The sequence below is a fragment of the Vulpes lagopus genome, chromosome 10 (genome assembly GCF_018345385.1).
Source record: "Vulpes lagopus strain Blue_001 chromosome 10, ASM1834538v1, whole genome shotgun sequence".
NCBI classification, from domain to species: Eukaryota; Metazoa; Chordata; class Mammalia; order Carnivora; family Canidae; genus Vulpes; species Vulpes lagopus.
The window spans coordinates 50174152-50194719 of NC_054833.1; the positions used below are offsets into that span (position 1 = coordinate 50174152).

The window sequence follows — 20568 nt, forward strand, 5'->3', positions numbered from 1 at the left end:
AGAATACTTTCATAAGAGAATACTTATAAATAATAGTAATATCTTCAGCTAATCTCTGCTTTACCACTAGGGAGTTCTTGCAATACCAAGAATTTTCATGCAAAAATGTAAGACTTCAAGTAAAAAAAGTATAGATTCTACTCTAAACAAAGAATTATCTATATGTATCATTCAAATCTCAAGGCTGACCTGGGTTTACTCTTTTGATGGCTTTAAAAAGGCAAGTGGATGAACTAAAAATGCAATCTACCTATCAGTCTCATCTCTAAACAATTATAAAATGAGACAGAAAAAAGTATATGCTTGGAGACTTCATTCTTATATTTAAGAAAATGTTCTAAAATCATTTTCAGATTCATCACTTCATATTTTTATACTCTTCTCTAACATTGTTCCCTTGGAGGTCAACTTTCTAGCCAACAGCCAATAAAACTAGCCAAAACACAAACTTCTTCCCTATGACAGGAGATCAGCCAACCTTCTCTTACTGCCCTGGTGTGTGATCACGGCAGCTGGGCTCTCTCTTACCCATCTCTTTTACTGCTCTGTCACTCATGATTCGCTCTCCAGTGCTAAGGATATCCATTTCTCTGCTAATGCCTTGATCCTGTCAAACAGAAAAGGACTATGACAGGCAGTCTTCCAGAAGACATTGCTGGCACCTGGAATTCGGTACCTCTCCATTCATGCTCAGGTCTAAAGAGGTAAACCTATAAATTCTGTATTCCACATTTCTGCACACAATGGGCAGCACAAAGTTATTTAAAATGCTGTCAGTTATGCTGACACCACCCAGTTAGAGCAAATAAACTAAGTACAAATTGTGGTAGGCAACAGGACAAAGTAGAAGGAGAATGTGATTTGGCATCAGAGATAGGTTCTGAGTACTGACTCCACCACTGTGACTTTGGAAAAGTCATTTAAAAGGCTTTGTGAAATTTAAAAATCATCTGCCTTTCCTGTCATGAGGACAAAATGAAAACTTTTAAGAATTTTGTATGTGCTAAAACACCAAACACGTTATTTTATCAACGACAATGAGGATTATTAAACAAATCTCATGTCATCTGCAATCCAGTGCATCTCCACTGGCTCCAAGCTGTAAATGATTCAACAAATCTCCTCCCTTTTCCAAGGAGGCAAGAAAGGAAAAAGAGATAATCCGGACAAAGAATAGCCTATGATATAAGTAATGTGACCAGTTCTCTTGTGTGTCTGATATGCTGTCCCCAAAGGGAATTCTGAAACAAGAGCAACAAAAATATTTGAACAAAGACATCAGTGTCTAAAAAGGCCTTAGTCTCCCAAGGGTAATACATTCATTTATGTGTAAATAATAGTATTATTTTCCTTTTGAGTATAGTTTGGTTTTCTTTACTTTCTCAGGTCTATCCTTAATAATAGATAATAAAGGAAGAAAACAGCCTCCAGTTAGCACAACTAAATACTAAAATATAAAATGCAAGAACAAAGGCTAAAATGGAAAGCTGATTGTGACTGCAGATGCAAAAAATCACACTCAAAACCAAATGCTTTAAAAATATGATGAAGAACCAAAAAGATGATAATCTGAGGACAAGTAAATATTGACTTTGAAAGCCTGAAGGTACATAACAAGTAAAGCTGGCAAGACTAGGTGAGGGTGGGGCGGTGAAAGGCAGTAGCCTTTGTATTTCTATTTCAGCCAAAGAACCAATAATTCCAACTCTGGCTGTGTACTAGGGAATGTGCCAGAAGAAAAAGAAAAAACATTCTCTTATCAGCATCTCAAAATCCTGCTATCCCAAACTGTTCCTCACATTTGACATAGAGGTCATATACTCCAATTTATTACATCTAAAAAAAAAAGTCATGTAAGTTTAAGATTTTATTTATTTATTTGACAGAGAGAGCATAAACAGAGGGAGTGGCAGGTGGAAGCAGGAGAAGCAGGGTCCCCGCTGAGCAGGGAGCCCAACGCAGGGCTCAATCCCAGGACCCTGAGACCATGACCTGAGGTGAAGGCAGGCACTTTACTGACTGAGCCACTCAGATGCCCCCATGTAGGTATTTTAAAGACAGACTTTTTACAGTATACCATGCAAATGTATTCTTAACCAGAACTTTGTATCACTATTAGGTATGTTCATCTACTATCTAAATTCCAAAGCTTGGCCTGCACAGATATATAATTTAATGAGTAGAAAAAAGGTAGTTATTCATGCTCATGTTTATAGAAAATTAAACAATATCTTTTAAATCATTTGTAGTCAAGCTGATAAATTTTATCTATTTTCAAAATCTTACAGTTTCAAAACATAGATTTCCAAAAATACACCCCACATGCATGAATTATATGAAATTCAGAGCAAACAATCAAAGTGAAAGAATAAGAATTTCAGTAATTCACTCATTCATTCATGAAACATCTTTGAAATTCAACATGAACTAGACACCGTACCAGTCCTAACCACATACTACTAGTCAGCAAGATATTAATTTCAAGGAATTCAGAATCCAATAAGGGAGGCAGGGCAACACATAATTTTGTGTGACAAGGAATATTAAAGCCAGAGACAGTAACTAATGTTTAAGGACACTTTGGAGATCAACAGAAAAAAACAGTATCATAGCAAGGTAAAACATAATATACATACACAAAAATTATACAAGTGAAATAAATGAATAATGTTCAATAATAGAACCAATGAAAGAAATTCATATGGTAAACAATGACTATGACTGCTCTTTGGATAGTTTGGCAAAATATATCAAAAGCTTTTAAAAATGTGTCACAGTCCCAAAGTCATTAGAAGAGATTAAGCCAAATATCCCTTATGAACACAGAAATAAAGACCCTTAACAAAATATTAGCAAGCAAAATCCTGCAAGAGATAAAACACACCATGACTAAAGTTTATCATAGGAATTTAAGGTTGGTTTGACATTAAAGATAAAATCAATGTATCAAAAGAACTATATGTTCACCTTAATAGTTGGGGGGAAAAAAGGATCTGACAAAATTTTTACCATCCATTTTGATAAATACACCAGCCCAACTACTAATAGAACAGAAGCTTCCTACCCTGATAAAGACATTTACAAAAAACCTATAGCTAACATCAGATGTAATCCTAAAAGACTGAATGTCTTCCCTCTCACAGACCAGGAACAGAACAATGATGGCCAGTCTCACCACCACTTCCTCAACATACAGTATAATTAAGAAAATGAAATAAAAGGCACACAACTTAGAAAAAAGAAATGAAACCATCTTTCTTCACAAACCCCATGACCATCTACAGAGAAAATCCCAAAGAATCTCCAAAAATAAAGCCACTAGAACCAACAGGACAGTTTAGAATTACTGGCATACAAAAAAAAAAAAAAAGGCAGTATTTCTATATACTGGCAAGAATTAGAAATTTATATTTTAAAAGTGTAATTTATAATAACATTGAAAACTATGAAATAGAGATGAATCTAAGAAAAAACATGGAAGTATGCATACTTAAAATTATAAAACCACACAAAAAGACATTAAAAGGCCTAAATAAATGGAAAGACAGGCCATATTCCCCAAACAGAAGACTCAAAATATCAATACTCCCCAAACAGATTTAAAGATTTCAATGCAATCTCAAAAAAGATATAAGATGTTTTTGTACCAATTAACCAAATGATTCAAAAACTTACATGGAAATGCAGTGGTCCAAGAAGAACCAAAACAAATTTTTTTAAATATCCAGTTGGAAGACTTGTACTACCTAATTTGAGATTTACCGTGAAGTTGATAAAGATGGATGTTACTGATGAAAGGATGGCTATAGAAATGAAAGTGAGTCAAAAAGACCAACAAATACATAGTCAACAGTGTACAAAGGGTCAAGATTATTGAATAGAAAAAGAACTACTTAACAAAAGGTACTGGTTCAATCGGACATCCATTAAAAACAAATTCTTTTTAAAGATTAACCCTTCTCTCACAATGTACACAAATATTAAGCTAAAATAAACCCTAGCCCAAAATTTAAGTGCTAAAACTATAAAACCTCTCAAGGAAAACACAGGAGAAAATCTCTGTGGCCTTAGGTTAACCACAGATTTATCACATACTGCACAAAGTATATCAATTCTGTAAGGAAAAGTGATAAATCACACTTCAAAAACAAGCTCAGCATTCCTTTTCTTGTTCAATCAAATCAGAATACTTAAGCACAAATTCTAACTATGTTAGTAACAAGCTGTGCACCTCACTATCTTACTATCTCTGTGTCCTAGCTGTTTTTTCCCTCTACCTGTATAGTGAAATAGTACCTACCTCACAGGGTTATTCAAGGACCAAATGAGACAATGTTTAGAAAATGCCTGATTATATATTAAGTACTCATTAAGGATGTGTGCTACCTTTCCAAGATTCTTATTTAGTTACTTAAACACCTATCCAAGTTTCAAAGTTCAAAATTTAGTATTCCAAAACTACTCAGAACACTGTATACAGAACACTGTATAAAAAAATAAGAGTTTGGCTTCATTTTTTTTATTCAATTCACTTTAAAGAAATGATTAAAAAAAAAAAAAAAAAAGCAAAGATATACAAAACAGGAGGGGAACAAGAAGGGGAAGGGAAGGAGAAATACATTTACTGTACACCTACAAATTCTCCAGAAAACAGATGCTTCATCTGAATTATCCCTTTTATTTCTCCTATCAGGGAGCTATGGAGAAACAAAGTATCTACATGAAACTTTTAATAAACCTTCATAAGTGGCCTTTAAAAAGTGCTGGCTTTCTATTTAAGATACTACTGGGTTGGTGCCCAAAAGCAAACGTCTCATTAAAAGTAAAACTCTTGCTTAGGAAGATTAAATTGTTGTAAGGAACATCTATCATGATTTAAATCAGAAAGTAGAATCATGGTGAAGGATCCTTACACCATAAACCACAGAACCCCATCACCTGCCTTCCATAACCCTGTAACCATGACTTTGGCTACTTTTAAAATATGCCTCAAAAGAACAATAAATGAGAAGATTAAAATTGTCAGCCTTCTTAGAGTTCCCAAAGTTATAAACAAGAAGAATTCTCAGGCACCTATTCCATCTTTAAATATGGAGAAGGAGGGGAGAGTTCACTGCAAAGAAAGTCATTCTACAAATTTCTCCTAGTCTTATTTCCTCCATAATCCCCCAAAGGCCACAAGCAGCATAAGGTAAGAAATGGCAGGAAATCACAGAAGACCCTCCACTAGTGGTAAACTTACCTGTAGTGCTTTATTCTCCTGCAGATCCAACCCAAATACATTGTGCCGCTTCACTGTAAAGAAATCAGCATCATGTCCATCTTCCTCCTCTTCCTCATCTCTGTCCAAGAATTGCCCAGAAGCTTCCTTGGCCTCCCCAGTGCGAGGGACAGATTGAGGCTGAGACTCTTTTGCTTTTGTCAGCTTCTCTTCCAGGTCTTCCTCATCTTCCTTCTCTTCTTCCTCTTCATCACTAATCCCATTAGCCAGTGTGTACTCTGTCCCTTCTGGTCTTCTCCCACCTTTCTGAAGGATGGACATTTTCTCATTGAAGTAGGCCCTAAATTCTTCTACTTCATCATTGGTGAGGGAGGGAGCCCTTGGCTCAATTACTTGATTATCTTGGCTCACCATCAATTCTTTGGTGGGTTGTTTCTGCATTTTCTGAAGAAATCTTACCCGTGGTGCCACAGCAAGACCAAGAGACCTTAAATATGAACAAATGAAAATAGTTATCTCAGGACACTGATGGTGTGCTTATGGTACCATGTGACAGTTTTAATAAAAACACTTCTTTGAGATACAACTCAATCTTGACAGGTTAGGTGATCCAAAAGCAGATCCAAAAAATACTGAACACCTGTCAGAAAACACTGGCGATACATCATTTTTCATTAAGAGGTTAACAAGGTACAAAATAAAGAACACGGAACATCTAGGTGGCTCAGCAGTTAAGCGTCTGCATTTGGCTCAGGGCGGGATCCTGGAGTCCCAGGATCAAGCCCCACATCGGGTTCCCCAATGTCTATATCTCTGCCTCTGTGTGTCTCTCATAAATAAATAAATAAAATCTTAAAAAACAAAAAAACAAAAAACACAAGACCAGAAACAAGGGAACAGCTCATGTACCAAATCTGCGTATGTCCAGTTTACCTCTCAGCTTCAGCTGCCACAAAGATAGGGTAACAGGACCTACCAGGCCCATCTCACAACTGTTATAACAACCTGACTTGCTAACTATGTGAAAACACTTTGTGAAACGTAAATACTAAAGCTGAAAAAGAGATGGATGTGGAAAAAGACATGAAAGGACAGAACAGTTTTCTGCAAAGAATAAACCCACATTGTCACTGTCCTCTCCTCATAAACACTTAATAAGTCACTTAATAATAGTCACTTAATAATAATATCTCTTCTACAATAAAAAGGATTTCTAAACAAAAGACCAAAAAAGAAAAGAAAAATTACTTTCCCTTTCTAAAATCAAGATTGACTTTATGATCAGGTCTTTCCCACGTCCTATGTGCCCACTAACAGCCTGGAAATAAACTCCTAAAGCCGGGCCTGCTATGATAAACATCCAACATTATAACATGAATCCATTGCCTCTTTGCTAGGAGACAAGATCCAAGAAACTGAGAGGTACAGCAATAAAGCATACACTCAGAAATGGGACTGCAGAGGTTCAAATCCTGACTGTCACACACTAGCTTTGTGGCCAAAAGACATTACTTAACCTCTATGCTTGGTTTTCTTATTTGCAAAATGGCATGAGCAGTACCAACATCATAGGGTTGTTATAAGAATAAAATGAGTTTATAGAAGCAATGCACTTAAAATACTGCCTGCCACACAGGCAGCCACTACCTATCATTTGCCAGAGCGTTTCTCTCAGTGTATTACAATCGCATTTATTATGTTTCTATCTTAGCTACTTAAAACTTGGAGCTCCTTTATTTTTTTTTTTTAATTTTTTATTTATTTATGATAGTCACAGAGAGAGAGAGAGGCAGAGACACAGGCGGAGGGAGAAGCAGGCTCCATGCACCGGGAGCCTGATGTGGGATTCGATCCCGGGTCTCCAGGATCGCGCCCTGGGCCAAAGGCAGGCGCCAAACCACTGCGCCACCCAGGGATCCCTTGGAGCTCCTTTAAAGTATATTACAATCGCATTTATGTTTCTATCTTAGCTACTTAAAACTTGGAGCTCCTTTAAAGTAGGAGTACATACATCTATAATTTTAACATCTAGCACAATGAACTATACATAATAGCTATTCAAAACATGTTTCTTTAGGAAAATGGTTTTTTAAATCATTTATTATATCCTACATACATAACACTGCTTTAGGTAACAAAGGGCTTCTAAGGCAATTTATAGATCAAGGAAATTACACATCTAAACATCCACAAAAATTAAGTGACAACACCAAATTAAACTGTATCAATAATTTAGGTTCAGAAGTTAACTTTCTGCCTTTCCTAAACATCAACAATAAAAAGCAAAGGTCTTCAACTATGAACAGATGAGAATTCCTGGTGCTGGCAGCAACAAAATGTCCCATAATTATGACCCTCCAGTGTTAAAACCCTGTGCGCTTCTCCTATTTGCTAATGTCTCAGTAAGTCAATCAGAAAACCAGGAGAGAACTTCTTCATAGAGTACAAAAAGGGAGCTAATAACCTAAACCATGAATTGTATTCAGAAATGGTGAAATTAGTAACTGCTACATAAACAGATAAGCGACAAAAACATGTTATATACATGGTATGCAGTCTTCTATCAATTACCTACACACAGAGTCAGGAGCCTCACACTATTATTTAGTAATTTCAATCACTCTAAAATGTTAAAAATGACAAATTACCTGTTATACTAAACTTACAATCCAACATGAAGAGCAGAAAATAGCAGCTTGCCCAGAAATGAGTTTTTATCAGACACCATTTACAGGTAAAGACGTTCGAATTCCTGGAGAGTAGGCCCAAATACACAGACTTTGCCTTGAAAATATATATTTTATCACAGGCTGGGAAGTTTTATGCTGACATTTACTGTATGATTAACCTCAACAGTGCTTCTATAGGATTTTGTTAATGCTTTTCCCACAGGTAAGAACCCCACTGAAAAAATGAGCATTCCCTCCTTTATAGCTGAAAGGTTAGGAAAAAAGTCCTTCAAATACTAAGCCAAAACAAAACCAAGAGTTCCTTTTTTTTGTAATAGTAACCTCAGTTACTAAACAGGGACATTTTGCCACGGTAACTGTGAGCACCTATAAGAAACACCACAACACAAAGAATATCCAGGCAATAAAGCACGCAGTTATGGCGACCAATCTAAAATAAGGGAAGAGGGGATCCCTGGGTGGCGCAGTGGTTTAGCGCCTGCCTTTGGCCCAGGGCGCGATCCTGGAGACCCGGGATCGAATCCCACATCAGGCTCCCGGTGCATGGAGCCTGCTTTTCCCTCTGCCTATGTCTCTGCCTCTTTCATTCTCTCTCTCTCTCTCTCTCTCTCTCTCTGTGTGACTATCATAAATAAATAAATAAATAAATAAACAAACAAACAAATAAATAAAATAAGGGAAGAACTGATAAGGAAACTCGTAATCAAAGCATAAAAAAAGAATGTCTACAGTGTACCAGGTCAGCATTCCAAAGAACAAGAGAACTGCAGACATTTAAAGATTTCCAACAATGTTTATCAATTGTTCTCCATCTCCACTAAGACAAAACTATAGGAAACGGCCAATGTAACATTCAGAAATTTTCACTTTGAAGTAAGAAACTTGTGTATGACAAGAAAATAAAAAGGAACATTCACCTAGTTTTCTAGTTTACACAATCTTTTTTTCTCTACAGATCTTTAACAGATTCTTTTAATAAAGCAGAGTAGTTTCAAGGAGGCCTCTCAGAACCAGGTTTCAGACAAATGAGCTCTACCTCTGAGGATTCACAATCAAAACTATAATATGAATACTTACAGGGCATATTCAGGTATAGGTAATGTGCTCACATCAAATATTTCTTTATCCTTCATCAGATACACTGAACGTATATAGGAGACAAAACACTGTAAAAATAAGAGGTTTAAAAGTATGACATATAATAGGAATGGAAAATAAATCAAGATAAAAGAAAATTAGCCAAAGGGATAAATTCAACAGGAGTGAAAAATCTTAAAAAATAGTTGGGCATATCTCCGTTCCACCAAAAAAAAAAAAAAAAGAAAAAAAAAGAAAAAAAAATACAACCTACCTATTTAGAACTGTAATATTAGATAATTAGATAAGACCTTAAATTTGTTTCATCAAGCCAACTCAACAAAGAATATCACCTCAAAAAGCTATTCTCAATGATAGTATCATTCTGTTGCAATATGGTATAAGAAGAGGAAAATATAGGCTTTGGAATAATACAGATGACAATCTGAGCTCATTATCTTAATAGCTGAGCATGTCTCTTGTATCGCTATCAATTTCCTCATTCAGAGATCAGAGCACCTTCTATTTAAAGCGTTACAAAAAGGTAACCAAGAAAAATGCATCTAGAGTACCTTGGTGTATCTTCTGGGAATACAGTAAATACCAATAAACAGTAGCTATCAGTAATAATTATTTTAGTAGTCAAAGAATATGTTTTCCAACAAAATAAAATGTTACTGTATTTAAATTAAGCATAATAAAATCATAACAGAATAACTTTTTTTTTTTTTTAGAATAACGTTTATTTCTAAAGCCTTCCCTTTTATATTATCATTTCAATTAATTTGGCATCAACCTGAGTTATTTTTCTTTGGTGTTTAAAAAGAAAAAAGGAATCTTTATATCAAGAACTATATAAGCCAAAAAAGTAAATATGATCCTGATTATTTGTCAGCCATAACCAAAGATGATGAAACACATCTAAGGAAGCATTATTTTAAGATTAATTTTTGTAAAGTATACTTAACTCCCATTTCTATATTCCCTGAACTTCACATTTGCTCTAACTTTACACTAATCCTCTCTTCAAACTATTTTCCCTATCTCCATAGGCATGAAAAACAATGAATGGCTACAGTTCAAGGATAATTTTATTTTTTCCCTTACAATTGTTCACAAAAAAATTAAAATTAAAAAAATAATCACCCCTTATGTAGCTTATCATTTTTGTTCTATCCAGATTATAATCAAAGGCTAGAAAATCACTTCTATGAAACTAGATAGCTTGGTGCTGCTGGCATACAGTTAGCCATTCTGTTAAACCATGCGTGACACCCAATAAATCACATCATTTATTTCAATGTGCATTCTATAATCTTTGTTCTGGAAGCCTCATTTGTTGTATGCACAAACCAGTGAAACATCCTTCCAATGTTCCTTATTTCCTGATTCATAATTGAATGGCCTCTTAAGTATGCAAGTCACATTTCAGAATTCATGTATATTTTTAAATGTGCATACTATTTCTAAAACCGTTAAAAGGTTTAACTCCTAACTTAATGTATGTCTCTTAAACAAAATATACACATAGATGTTTGCAAGTCCAAAAATTAAGAAAAATTTATTTCCTTTAATTAGATTTTAGGTGAAGTGAGCTTCTAGAAATTCAACTTTACACAGTTCAATATTTGGTTGTCTTATATTTCTCCTGATGGAAGTCCTGAAGAAAGTCTTGGGCCTGCTACTTAAGAGCTTATGTGACCCTGGACAATCTATAATTTTCTCAATCTACTATTTACTCCTGTATAAAACCATATCAATACCCCCTCCCTCACAGGCTGTTGGGAAGACGAAGTTAAGAACACACATCAAATTGCCATGTAGCAGAGTCATGTCATGACTAAGTGCTTAACACCAAGCAAGCATTCAAATTTTAGCTTTCATCACTTGTGTTATTTTAAGCACAGTGAGGCTAACTTGATAAAATATAACATAAGTTAATTTTTAAAAAGATATGTAAGATCTGCTCTTTAAATAAAACTTCCTTCCAGAGAATATCCAGTTTCCAAACCATAACATAAAAGCCTTACTATGGATCATTTTTCTGCTCGGACTCCATACCTACTTAGGATGCTCTTTCCACATCTCTTTTATTTCCTTCCCCTTGCTTCATCTATCTGCTGAAATCTTGACTCTGAATCCTCTCTTAACTCACTGCTGATACATTTTGAGAGATACAGAGATAGAAATCGTATGTAGATCTCATAATCAATGTACATAAAAGTATGGTGAAAAGAGTGAGCTTTATGACCCAGACTCCAATATTCATCCAATTTAAAGACTCAGTAGCTGTAAGCACAACACAAAATTATTTCCCTTATTCCTTTCCTAAAGCAGGTTAGGAGGCACAGGGCACTCTAAGAATTAAAAAGTAAGTTTAAGGAAAAGTGAGAATTCTTTGTATTTGCTAATCAAAAGGATTTCTAAGTCAAAAAAAGTAATTTAGGAACATTAGTCCTATTTATAGATTAAAACTTCATTCCTAAAAGGCAATTTAGTAGAAGTGCTATGCTCTCTAGAAATTTAACCTCATATAAGAAATTATGTAAGTTTGCTGAAGAAGCACAGAGCTGAATGACAGTTTCCCAGGTTACTCTAAGAAATATATAGTCTTTTTAAAAGTTAAAAAATCTGCTAAAAATATCTAAAAATTGCACTACTTGACTATCTGAAGCATAATAATGAAACCTAAAAGTAATAGAAAACAATGAATTTTAACTTTCATAAATGGTCCACTCCAACAACTTACCCTTTGAGCTCTTTCTTTTAAATCTTTATCTTGTGCTAAAAATGATTCCAATTTTTTCTGGACGTCAATAAGTTTTTCTGGGTTGATTCTTTGTAACAAAAAAATAAAGGTTAAACTAGGACATCTCAATTTTAGAAACTGAAGATAGCATACAGCATTTTCCTATTTTTCTCAATATTTTTAAATCTGTAACATTATTTCTCATCTAGGAGCCAGAGTAGACTGAAATTACTCTAGACATAAATTTGACTATCATGTATTAGGCGTAAGCAGGGAGGGGGTGGGATGGAGATCAAGATCAGGAATCTTCTCTAGATGCCTCAGGCTGAGTGAAAGATACTAAGGTTAACATTCAATTATCACTGGTTATTTCTTACAACCATAAAGTTGGAAAGTAGCCTTCTCATGGGAGATCTACTGTCCATGAAAGAGAATAAATCTATTCTAACGTCATTTTTGTAAGTACCTCCATTTTCAGTCAAATACCATAAAACTAAATTTCAAATAATAAACAAGTACCCAAAGATATAAATAATGCTTTCCTTATCTGGGAATTAGGCACAACATGATGGGATCATTACTTAACTCCACAAGGGAGGCTACAGGAAACAATGAAATTCTTACGGGAGTCTACATCTCACAAAAGAAATCCCACTTGTTTCCCTAAGTTTAGAGTGAACCACTCAACTCCTGTAAAGCCAAGATGGTGGTAGGTGGGGATGGATGAAGTATTCTTTACTCTCTTTTAATTATAAAATCACATAAAAAATCAAACATTCAAAAGGTAGAAAATTCTCGCTGGGCCTCAGCAATTAAGAGCTCACAGCATTGTTCCATCAAACTCTTGCCCAACTCCTCCAGCCCACTGCCCAAATCTAAACACCCTCCAAGTAAAGCCACAGTGTTTCAAGGACCCCAGCACAAGTGAAACTCTGATCCTAATTCTGCCGACAATTTAAGTGTCTTCAAAGGACAGCACAGTCCTCCAAAATGGACACACAACCCTACAAATCTTATCCACCAATGCCTGCTGAAAGTAACAAGTTCTCTGTTTCATCTTATTTTCTCCAAAAACTTGTTTAAAAAAAAAAAAAGCAAACAAAAAAGTCAAACCAGACAGCAGAAGAGGAAGGAGGGAATTAAGTGTCCATAACTCAGCATAATAATTGTCTCTCTATTCTCCTAACAATAACATCAAGACACCCAGCAGCAGCTCCTACTTGATTTCCTTCACGGGCACTTTCTTCTGGAGAAGTTGCTGCACCATCCCTTTTTCTTCTGAGGGAAGCAAAATTAATAAGGCTTCACCATCCTCTTTGTACCTAAAAAAAAAAAACAAGAAATTTCTTCCACATCATTGCAATCTTCATTTTACATTTTAACACTCTGATGAATAGGTAACACAGAAGTAACTTCACCTAATTAGTAAATATTAGGAATACCATTTTTTTAACTTCTGTAACAGAAAACTAAGACTCTGAGCATCTTTTTCAAAATTTCGCCACCAGTTCTAATTCTGAGTGACTTTTAAACTATACCACAGGAGGAGAGTCAGATCCTAAGAAACAAATCAATTAAACAATTAAAAAGAATTTTTCTTTTCTTTTTTTTTTTTTAGGGGGAGAAAAGCAGACGAAGAGGGAGAATCTTCAGCAGGCTCATGTCCAGCACAGAGCCTGATACAGGGCTTAATCTCACAACTGAGATCATAACCTGAGCCAAAATCAAGAGGCGAAGGCTTAATCAAATAAGCCACCTAGGCACCGCTAAAAAGAATTTCTTAAATAGCTCTCCACTTATAGCAAAAAGACAATTCCCCATTCAAGCCACAAGAGAATTATAATACAATTACTAATTTAAGAAACATGGTACTCAATACATTAAGGGAATCAAATCATCTTTCTGGGGATTTTATACCTTGGGAGCAACATTGTTTACTGGTATCAGTTTTAAGAAACAGATCTCTGCTCAAGTGAAAAATTGTGTCAACCACTTGTGTGCAAGCAGTAAGCCAAAATGGAATTGGGTGTTTGTAGAATTTTTTTTTTTAAAGAAACAAAAGAAAAAGTATTCTCATCAAAGCACTCTGTTCAGGATTCATGCTATAATAGGAGGAGCAAATTTTTATAGTTAAATAAATTATTTATTGAGAAACACTGTGCCAGGCATAAACTATGAAGAACACAAAGAAATAAAAGAGTATCCCTGTCTTTCAGTGATCTAATAATGTAGCTGACTAGAAAACACAAACACACACAAAAGCCAGAGATCCAAGAGAACATTCCCAAGATGGTACATTACTAAATGTAAAAGGATGACCAGGGGCAATAAATGCCATGAAGTGGAAAGAGACCACTCAGGATTGGCCAGAGAAACACACATCTGTCAGAGCAGATGAATCTGAGGAGGATCTTGAAAGTAAATACAAAAAGGGGAAAACTGGGATCCCTGGGTGGCGCAGTGGTTTGGCGCCTGCCTTTGGCCCAGGGCGCGATCCTGGAGACCCGGGATCGAGTCCCACGTCGGGCTCCCGGTGCATGGAGCCTGCTCTCCCTCTGCCTGTTTCTCCCTCTGCCTGTGTCTCTGCCCCTCTCTCTCTGTGACTATCATAAATAAATAAAATTAAAAAAAAAAAAAGGGGGGGGGAAACTAAGGTCTTCAAAGGGGGAGCATAGCATGAACAAAGGAATAGAAACCAGAAAAATACAAGGTAAACTTAGCTAACTAAAGATACAAGAAATCCAACGGAAGCCAGTGCAACTAAGTGGACACCAGAAAAGACTGCCAGAAAGGTACATCAGAGTCTGGTTTTGGAGGACAATGGCTGCCAGTGTATAGAGAGATAGCATACCATTGTATGTAAGTACAATTTTATCATTGAACACTGGAGGGAAAAACTGACTATGTTGACTTACTGTAGGTATTAAAAGACAGAAGAGCAATTTTTACCTCATGTTGATTTCAAAACTCCCCTTGTACACACAAGGTGAAATTCCAGTGCAATATCTTTAACAGAAATACTTGTATGTATATTTGTGTACACACACAGAAAAGTATGAAATAAATCCTATTAAAAGTGCTAAAAGTTCTCTTAAATATATAAATTGAAAAACATTTTTAGGGGGCCACTAATGCCAGGCACTACAACATAGTTCTGGCTGTCACAGAGCTTATAGACAATCAGGAACAGACACTAAAACCAGTAACTAACAATAAAGTGGTGTGAGTGTTACAGTAGGCATACTGGAAGCTTAAAAGATATAACAGACAGCCCTACTGAATGCTGTCTAGGAGTCAAGAAAATTGCCCTGAGCAAATGACATCTAAGAGCAGAGACCTAAAAAAGTACAAATTAGTCAGACATTAGGGGAGAGTCAAGTTTACCAGGGAGAAAAGGCAGTATTTGATTGAGTCCAGTGGATAGTTTCATCTTTTTCATGCTTATTAGCTTTTTCTAGGGTTTCTAAATGCATGTGTATCAAACAGGGAGAGAAAGGAAAAAAGAGGAACATACGTTTATTCCTTTTACTGTTTCATAAATGAGAAACTAATGCCAAATACCTTCCTTGCTGTATTTCAACACCAACTATTATGATTCAAATGTTTCATCATCATTTACTATGAAGATATATGAATTTAAAGCATTCTCCCTACACAGTGTTGGACTAAACCATCTGTGAAGGCAGAAATCGCTAGTTTAGAAAGTAGTGAAGTGACACCCAGAGCACAGAAGGTGTCTGAGAGCCATCTCAACTTCTGAAGCCAGTAAAGGAGTAAAGAGAAATCTCTAAAGGTATCAAAACAGCACCGACTGAAGTCCTCAGATCTTCAGACAGAGTCAAAACAGGAATCATAAGCCTAATCACTACATCTATCTTGTCTACCCATTCATGCACCCTAGGATAATCTGGAAGAATGGGTCAGATTCAAGTCACACAAGGGCCATATCCAAACCTTTTACAACTGTAATAGCTAAAAGATCTGCACAAGGTTAAGACAGAGTGCAACCCTGAAAACTAAAAGAACAGAATTCCCAAAGGAAAATGGAAAAAATGTCCAAAGTTGAATCCCACCAGGCAAACATTTATCAAAAAAACCATCACTGGCCACATTACCTACTTAACATCATACACATTTTTTTCCCTGAAACAGCATAAAGCACAAACTATCTTCCACATACAATACCCAAAAATTTCCAGTAAGCTTTCATTTCAAAAATAAAAAACACATCTAAAAAGAAGGCAGAACCACATTTTTTTTTTTTTCAAATGCTTATAAGGATAGCCTATAACCCATGATCTAGCTTTTTATATTTCAAAAGCAGTATTCAAGGTCTGAGGTTTGGTATTTGTATAAAGAGAAATAAACATTCTTCACAAGATCTACATCTTGGAACTCCATTTTAGACAGGTTATTGTAAGAAACATTCCAGGCACCAAATAAAAAGCCCTGCATCTGAAACACACACACACAAAAAAAATCTCACTTGCACCATCAGTAGTAACACCATGTTACATTTATGTAGCCTTTAGAATTTAGGAGAAAATTCATTTTACATTAATTTGCCAGTTTTTTATAGCAATTGGTAGAGAAATTTCTGGAAAGACCAAGAAGTTATCAAAAATATATATATATAAAAAAAATATATATATATATATATATAAATCCAGAAATATGGAACAAAAACAAAAACCACTAGCTAATTATTATATATCAGAGGCTTTAAACTTCCAGTTCCTTACCTTTTTCAGCTCTCCAGGATTCTTTCCAGAAAGAAAGATCCTTAATAGGTTGATCATGATTCTCTAACACCCAGAAACTTAACTCCACATCCTACAGCTCATGAGCATTTCTAACTAAACTTGGGAGACCCAGACCACGGACTTCTGGGTCCCAGTGGTAATTCTTCCACTGAAATAACCTCGAAACAAACTCTGGACCGAAGGAGGAAAAAGCCTTGCCTTTCTGGCAGTAATCTGCCTTCTACCCAATAACCACTAGTCCTCAACTACTCCAATGCCTATTTCCCAACTGTATATACAAACTCCATTCTAGCTGAGACCTTAAATGTCCCTTAAACTTTGCCCATTCAGACCTCCAACTACTACTGTAACAAGATCTGGCAGTGTTCATGACTGCCAGATCTCCTAGCCTGGTTCTTCAAATTACAGATCAGACCATAAGAGAGTCTGTTTCAGAATAAATCCTTTTGTAATTTTTTTGAATATTTTATTTAGAGAGTGAGCATGAGAGAGAAAGAGAACACAAGCAGTGGGGAAAGTAGAGGGAGAAGCAGGCTCCCCGCTGAGTGCAGAGCCCAGTGTGGGGCTTGATCCAGGACCCTGGGATCATGACCTGAGCCAAAGGCAGACATTTAACCAACTGAACCACCCAAACATGCCACTTCTTGTAATTCTAAAAAAATATATGAAACATCCATGAGAACTTTTCTAGGTGGTAAGATGCGAGTGGTATGTTCTGCCAATGTCTAGAATCTATACAGTAAACAAACACTATTTTTATAACAAAACACAAATATGAAGTAGAAAACAAAAATATATATGCTTTCAAAATCTCCATCTTTTGTGTCATTCTCACTTTACTGAACACATCTTAGTACTATCAACATCAGGGTACTTCCTTATCTCAACCAGAAATTTGAGGACATATATGAATGCATGTTTCCTACCGACAATACATTTGTACCTAAGAGCTGCTCACTAAATATTTGGTGAGTGACAAATATAAACAAACCACCCGAAGTTGCGTAAGCAGATAGAACACTGGATTTAGAGTCAAAAGAACTGAATTCAAGCCCCAGGTGTACTATTCATTATCTTTATAACCTTGGATAATGAGTCCCTTTATCACCATATATGGCATTCCTTTATAAATAGTTTGAAGGAGATGATCCAGGTCCCTTCAGAGCCTCAAGTTCTATACCCGTGATTCTTAAATACTAGTCATTGTTCACAGAAGTAGGATCAGGAGGTGGAGAAACAGAGACAACTGTTGGGCACACTGCTATCCCACAGCCTTCTTTCTGCCCCTTCTCTGCATCTCCTTCTATCCTCCCTACACCATAGTCTTTCCTGGGGTAAGCAGCCCCATGAGCGCCTCGCCACTGAAGACAACAGTGCAGTCAGCCATGCAGAACACACGCAGATGGCCAGAGGAACCAGACTCCAACTGCTCTGTTCCTCCTGCACAATATGGCACAAAGGAGAGCTTATTCCAGGAAAAGGGTAATCTCTGACTCACAGAATAGCTAAAGACTCTACACTAGATGTAAGAGAAAAGGACAGACTGTAAAATATTCTGGGAAAAATAGAGCCACGTGCAGTATAAGGACTTGGAAACAGGTACACCATACAGTTTGACAGACAAAGCTCACAATAATTGGGAAGAAACCAAGTGGGTTACGGTGGGTTGTATGGAAAGCTTCTAACACACTGATTAAGAACAAGGATTTAGGGAGCTCACAGAGAAAAGGTAGATGTCCTTACAGTCTATCAACTCTGTTCCCAGAATTTAAAAAGAGTCTAAACTAAGTTTTAATACATTAAAAGCAGGAAGAAAACATACATAAAAGTACTGCCTAAAAATTATACTACCTGAAATTATACTTTCTGGAAACTACTGAAAGAGATCATTAACTCAATCTTACAAGAGAGGATATTAAAGCTTAAAGAGATTAAGAACTGGTCAAAGTGTCCAAAGCCATCAGGTGACAGAGTCAGATCCAAATCTAAATTTCTTGACTTTTAAGGATAGTGTTGATCTACCATGGGATATCTGTCCCTCGTAATCCAAATAAAGAAGGAAAATAAATTTATTTTTAGTTTATCTTCAAGATCACAAACAGCAGCAAGTTTAAATAAAAATGTCTACCTTGCTTCTCCCAGCACCTGGCTTTCAAGCCTTCTGGAAGCCCCACCTGGGAGACGCAGCCACTACATTTCACCAAATGAAAACATCTGGTCTGGGGCACACAGGCAAGAAGAGGAGTTGTAGAGTCAGAAAGACCCAAATACAAATCCCTGCCCTGGTATTTCCAGAGGGATCTTAGATAGTTTACCTCACAATCCCTAAGAAATTGTTTCCTCTCTCATAAGGCTTACATAAAGACTAAATGAGTTCTTGCATTTGTTCACTCAACAGATATTTGAGTGTTAGAAAGTAAATGTCTAAGCTACAACCTGTTCATTCTCTTAGGGAAGAGGCTCCTCTGGCTGAAAATGAAAAAGTGATGCAGTCAAATCTCCTCATAAATATACTAATGACAGGCCTTCTGGGAAACAAACTTGGCATATGCTTGCATGTGAGCCCTCATCTAGGAGATGTTAATAAATGTACTGAGTACATTTAAAGTCTGTGGATGCAAGGAAGAGGTCTCTATAGGCAGCATGTAACTGCGTACACCAATAGCCCATCTATGGAAGTGATAAAGGGCATGTATGGCTCAGTGACCACGAGGTCAAGCTGGGTCAGAGCCTGCCCTGAGGTGTCAAGAATGGCCCTGTGGAGCTATGGAAGAGGCAGACCTCTTCCTGTCTCACATATTCCTTGCCATTAATTACCTTCCCTTACCCTTGAAATTACTACGAAAGCTTGCTATTAGGAGTGGTAGACAGCTACTAAAACAGCTCCCAAAGAGCTGGGCCTTCTGGCATTCACACCCTTGTGGTCTTCCCCACACTGAGTAAGGCTGATTTCTGTAATCACTAGGCTACCCCAAGTAAGATGGAGTTTGAGTTCCAAATCTAGGTCACAAGACACTGCTGCTTCCCCCTTACTCTTACTCTCTCACTTGCTCTCTCTGATGAGGCCAGGTGCTATGTTATAAAAAGCCCCACAAAAAGAAAAGCCATGTGGAAGGACCAGAGAGGCACCTGCCAACAAGCAGGGTGAACAAGCTTAGAACAGGATCCACCCCAGCTGAACCTTCAAGTACCCTGTGACATCTTGACCACAGACTTGTAAGGATCCAGATGAGCAGCCAGAGGAATCAAATGAGCCGCACCTAGATTCCTGATTCAGGGAAACTGTGAGATAATATACAGTTCTTGTTTTAGCCACTACATTGTGGGGTAATTTGTTATACTGCAGTGGATTAATTAATTTTAAGTAAGCTCTAATTCATGAGTCTGATTTGAGAAAGTAATTGTGTTATCTCAACTGCCAACTCTGTGCAAAATCTGGGTTCTAAGCACTCGGGGTATATCAATTAAGTAGACATATTTCCTTGCCTTTATGTAACTTACATTCTGGTGAAGAGAAAGAGAAACAATGTAATAAAGAAATGCTTAGTATATCTGAAAGCATTAAGTGCTATGGAAAAAAGAAAGTACAGAGTAAAGTGAGGAGGAGTGGCTGGAGCACGGTTAAGAAAGATAACCAGGTTAAGAAATATAGCCATGCAGATCCTTGAGGAAAAACCATTCCAGCAAAAGAAACAGTAATATAAAAGGATCATGATTGGGGGGGGGGGGGGCAGGGAGGAATATGCTCGGCATGAACAAAACAACTCCACCAGTGTACAGCATGGTACATAGGGGAATTGAAAGGAAGGCTAGAGGAGATTGAATAATATCAAGTTATTGGCTTTTATTCTGAGGGAAGAGGAAGCTATCAGAGCACTGACATGATCTGACTTGTGTTTAAAAGGATCACTCTGCCTGCTGTGTTGAGAACAGACAGCAGGAGAGCAATGAGGAAGCCCTGGAACTCGACGACTCCTAAAAAAATATCAGCCTACTTATCTACCTCTGTAGCTGTCCTGGCCCTACTGTATCCCAGTTCAATGCTTCCTGATGCAAAATAAAAAACTG

The 20568-nt window shown here is 36.7% G+C and overlaps 1 protein-coding gene across 2 annotated transcripts in view; it reads right to left on the reverse strand.

Annotated features, from left to right (window-relative positions):
* DDX10 (DEAD-box helicase 10) overlaps window positions 1-20568 on the reverse strand; it is a 253969-nt gene that overhangs the window by 198568 nt on the left and 34833 nt on the right. For both annotated transcript variants that reach the window (XM_041772524.1, XM_041772525.1), the window contains exons 10-13: window positions 12958-13059; window positions 11738-11825; window positions 8989-9077; window positions 5243-5708 (exon numbers count right to left, since the gene is read on the reverse strand). In XM_041772524.1, coding sequence (XP_041628458.1) covers window positions 5243-5708; window positions 8989-9077; window positions 11738-11825; window positions 12958-13059 — 745 coding nt within the window. The remainder of the gene's footprint in view (window positions 1-5242; window positions 5709-8988; window positions 9078-11737; window positions 11826-12957; window positions 13060-20568) is intronic.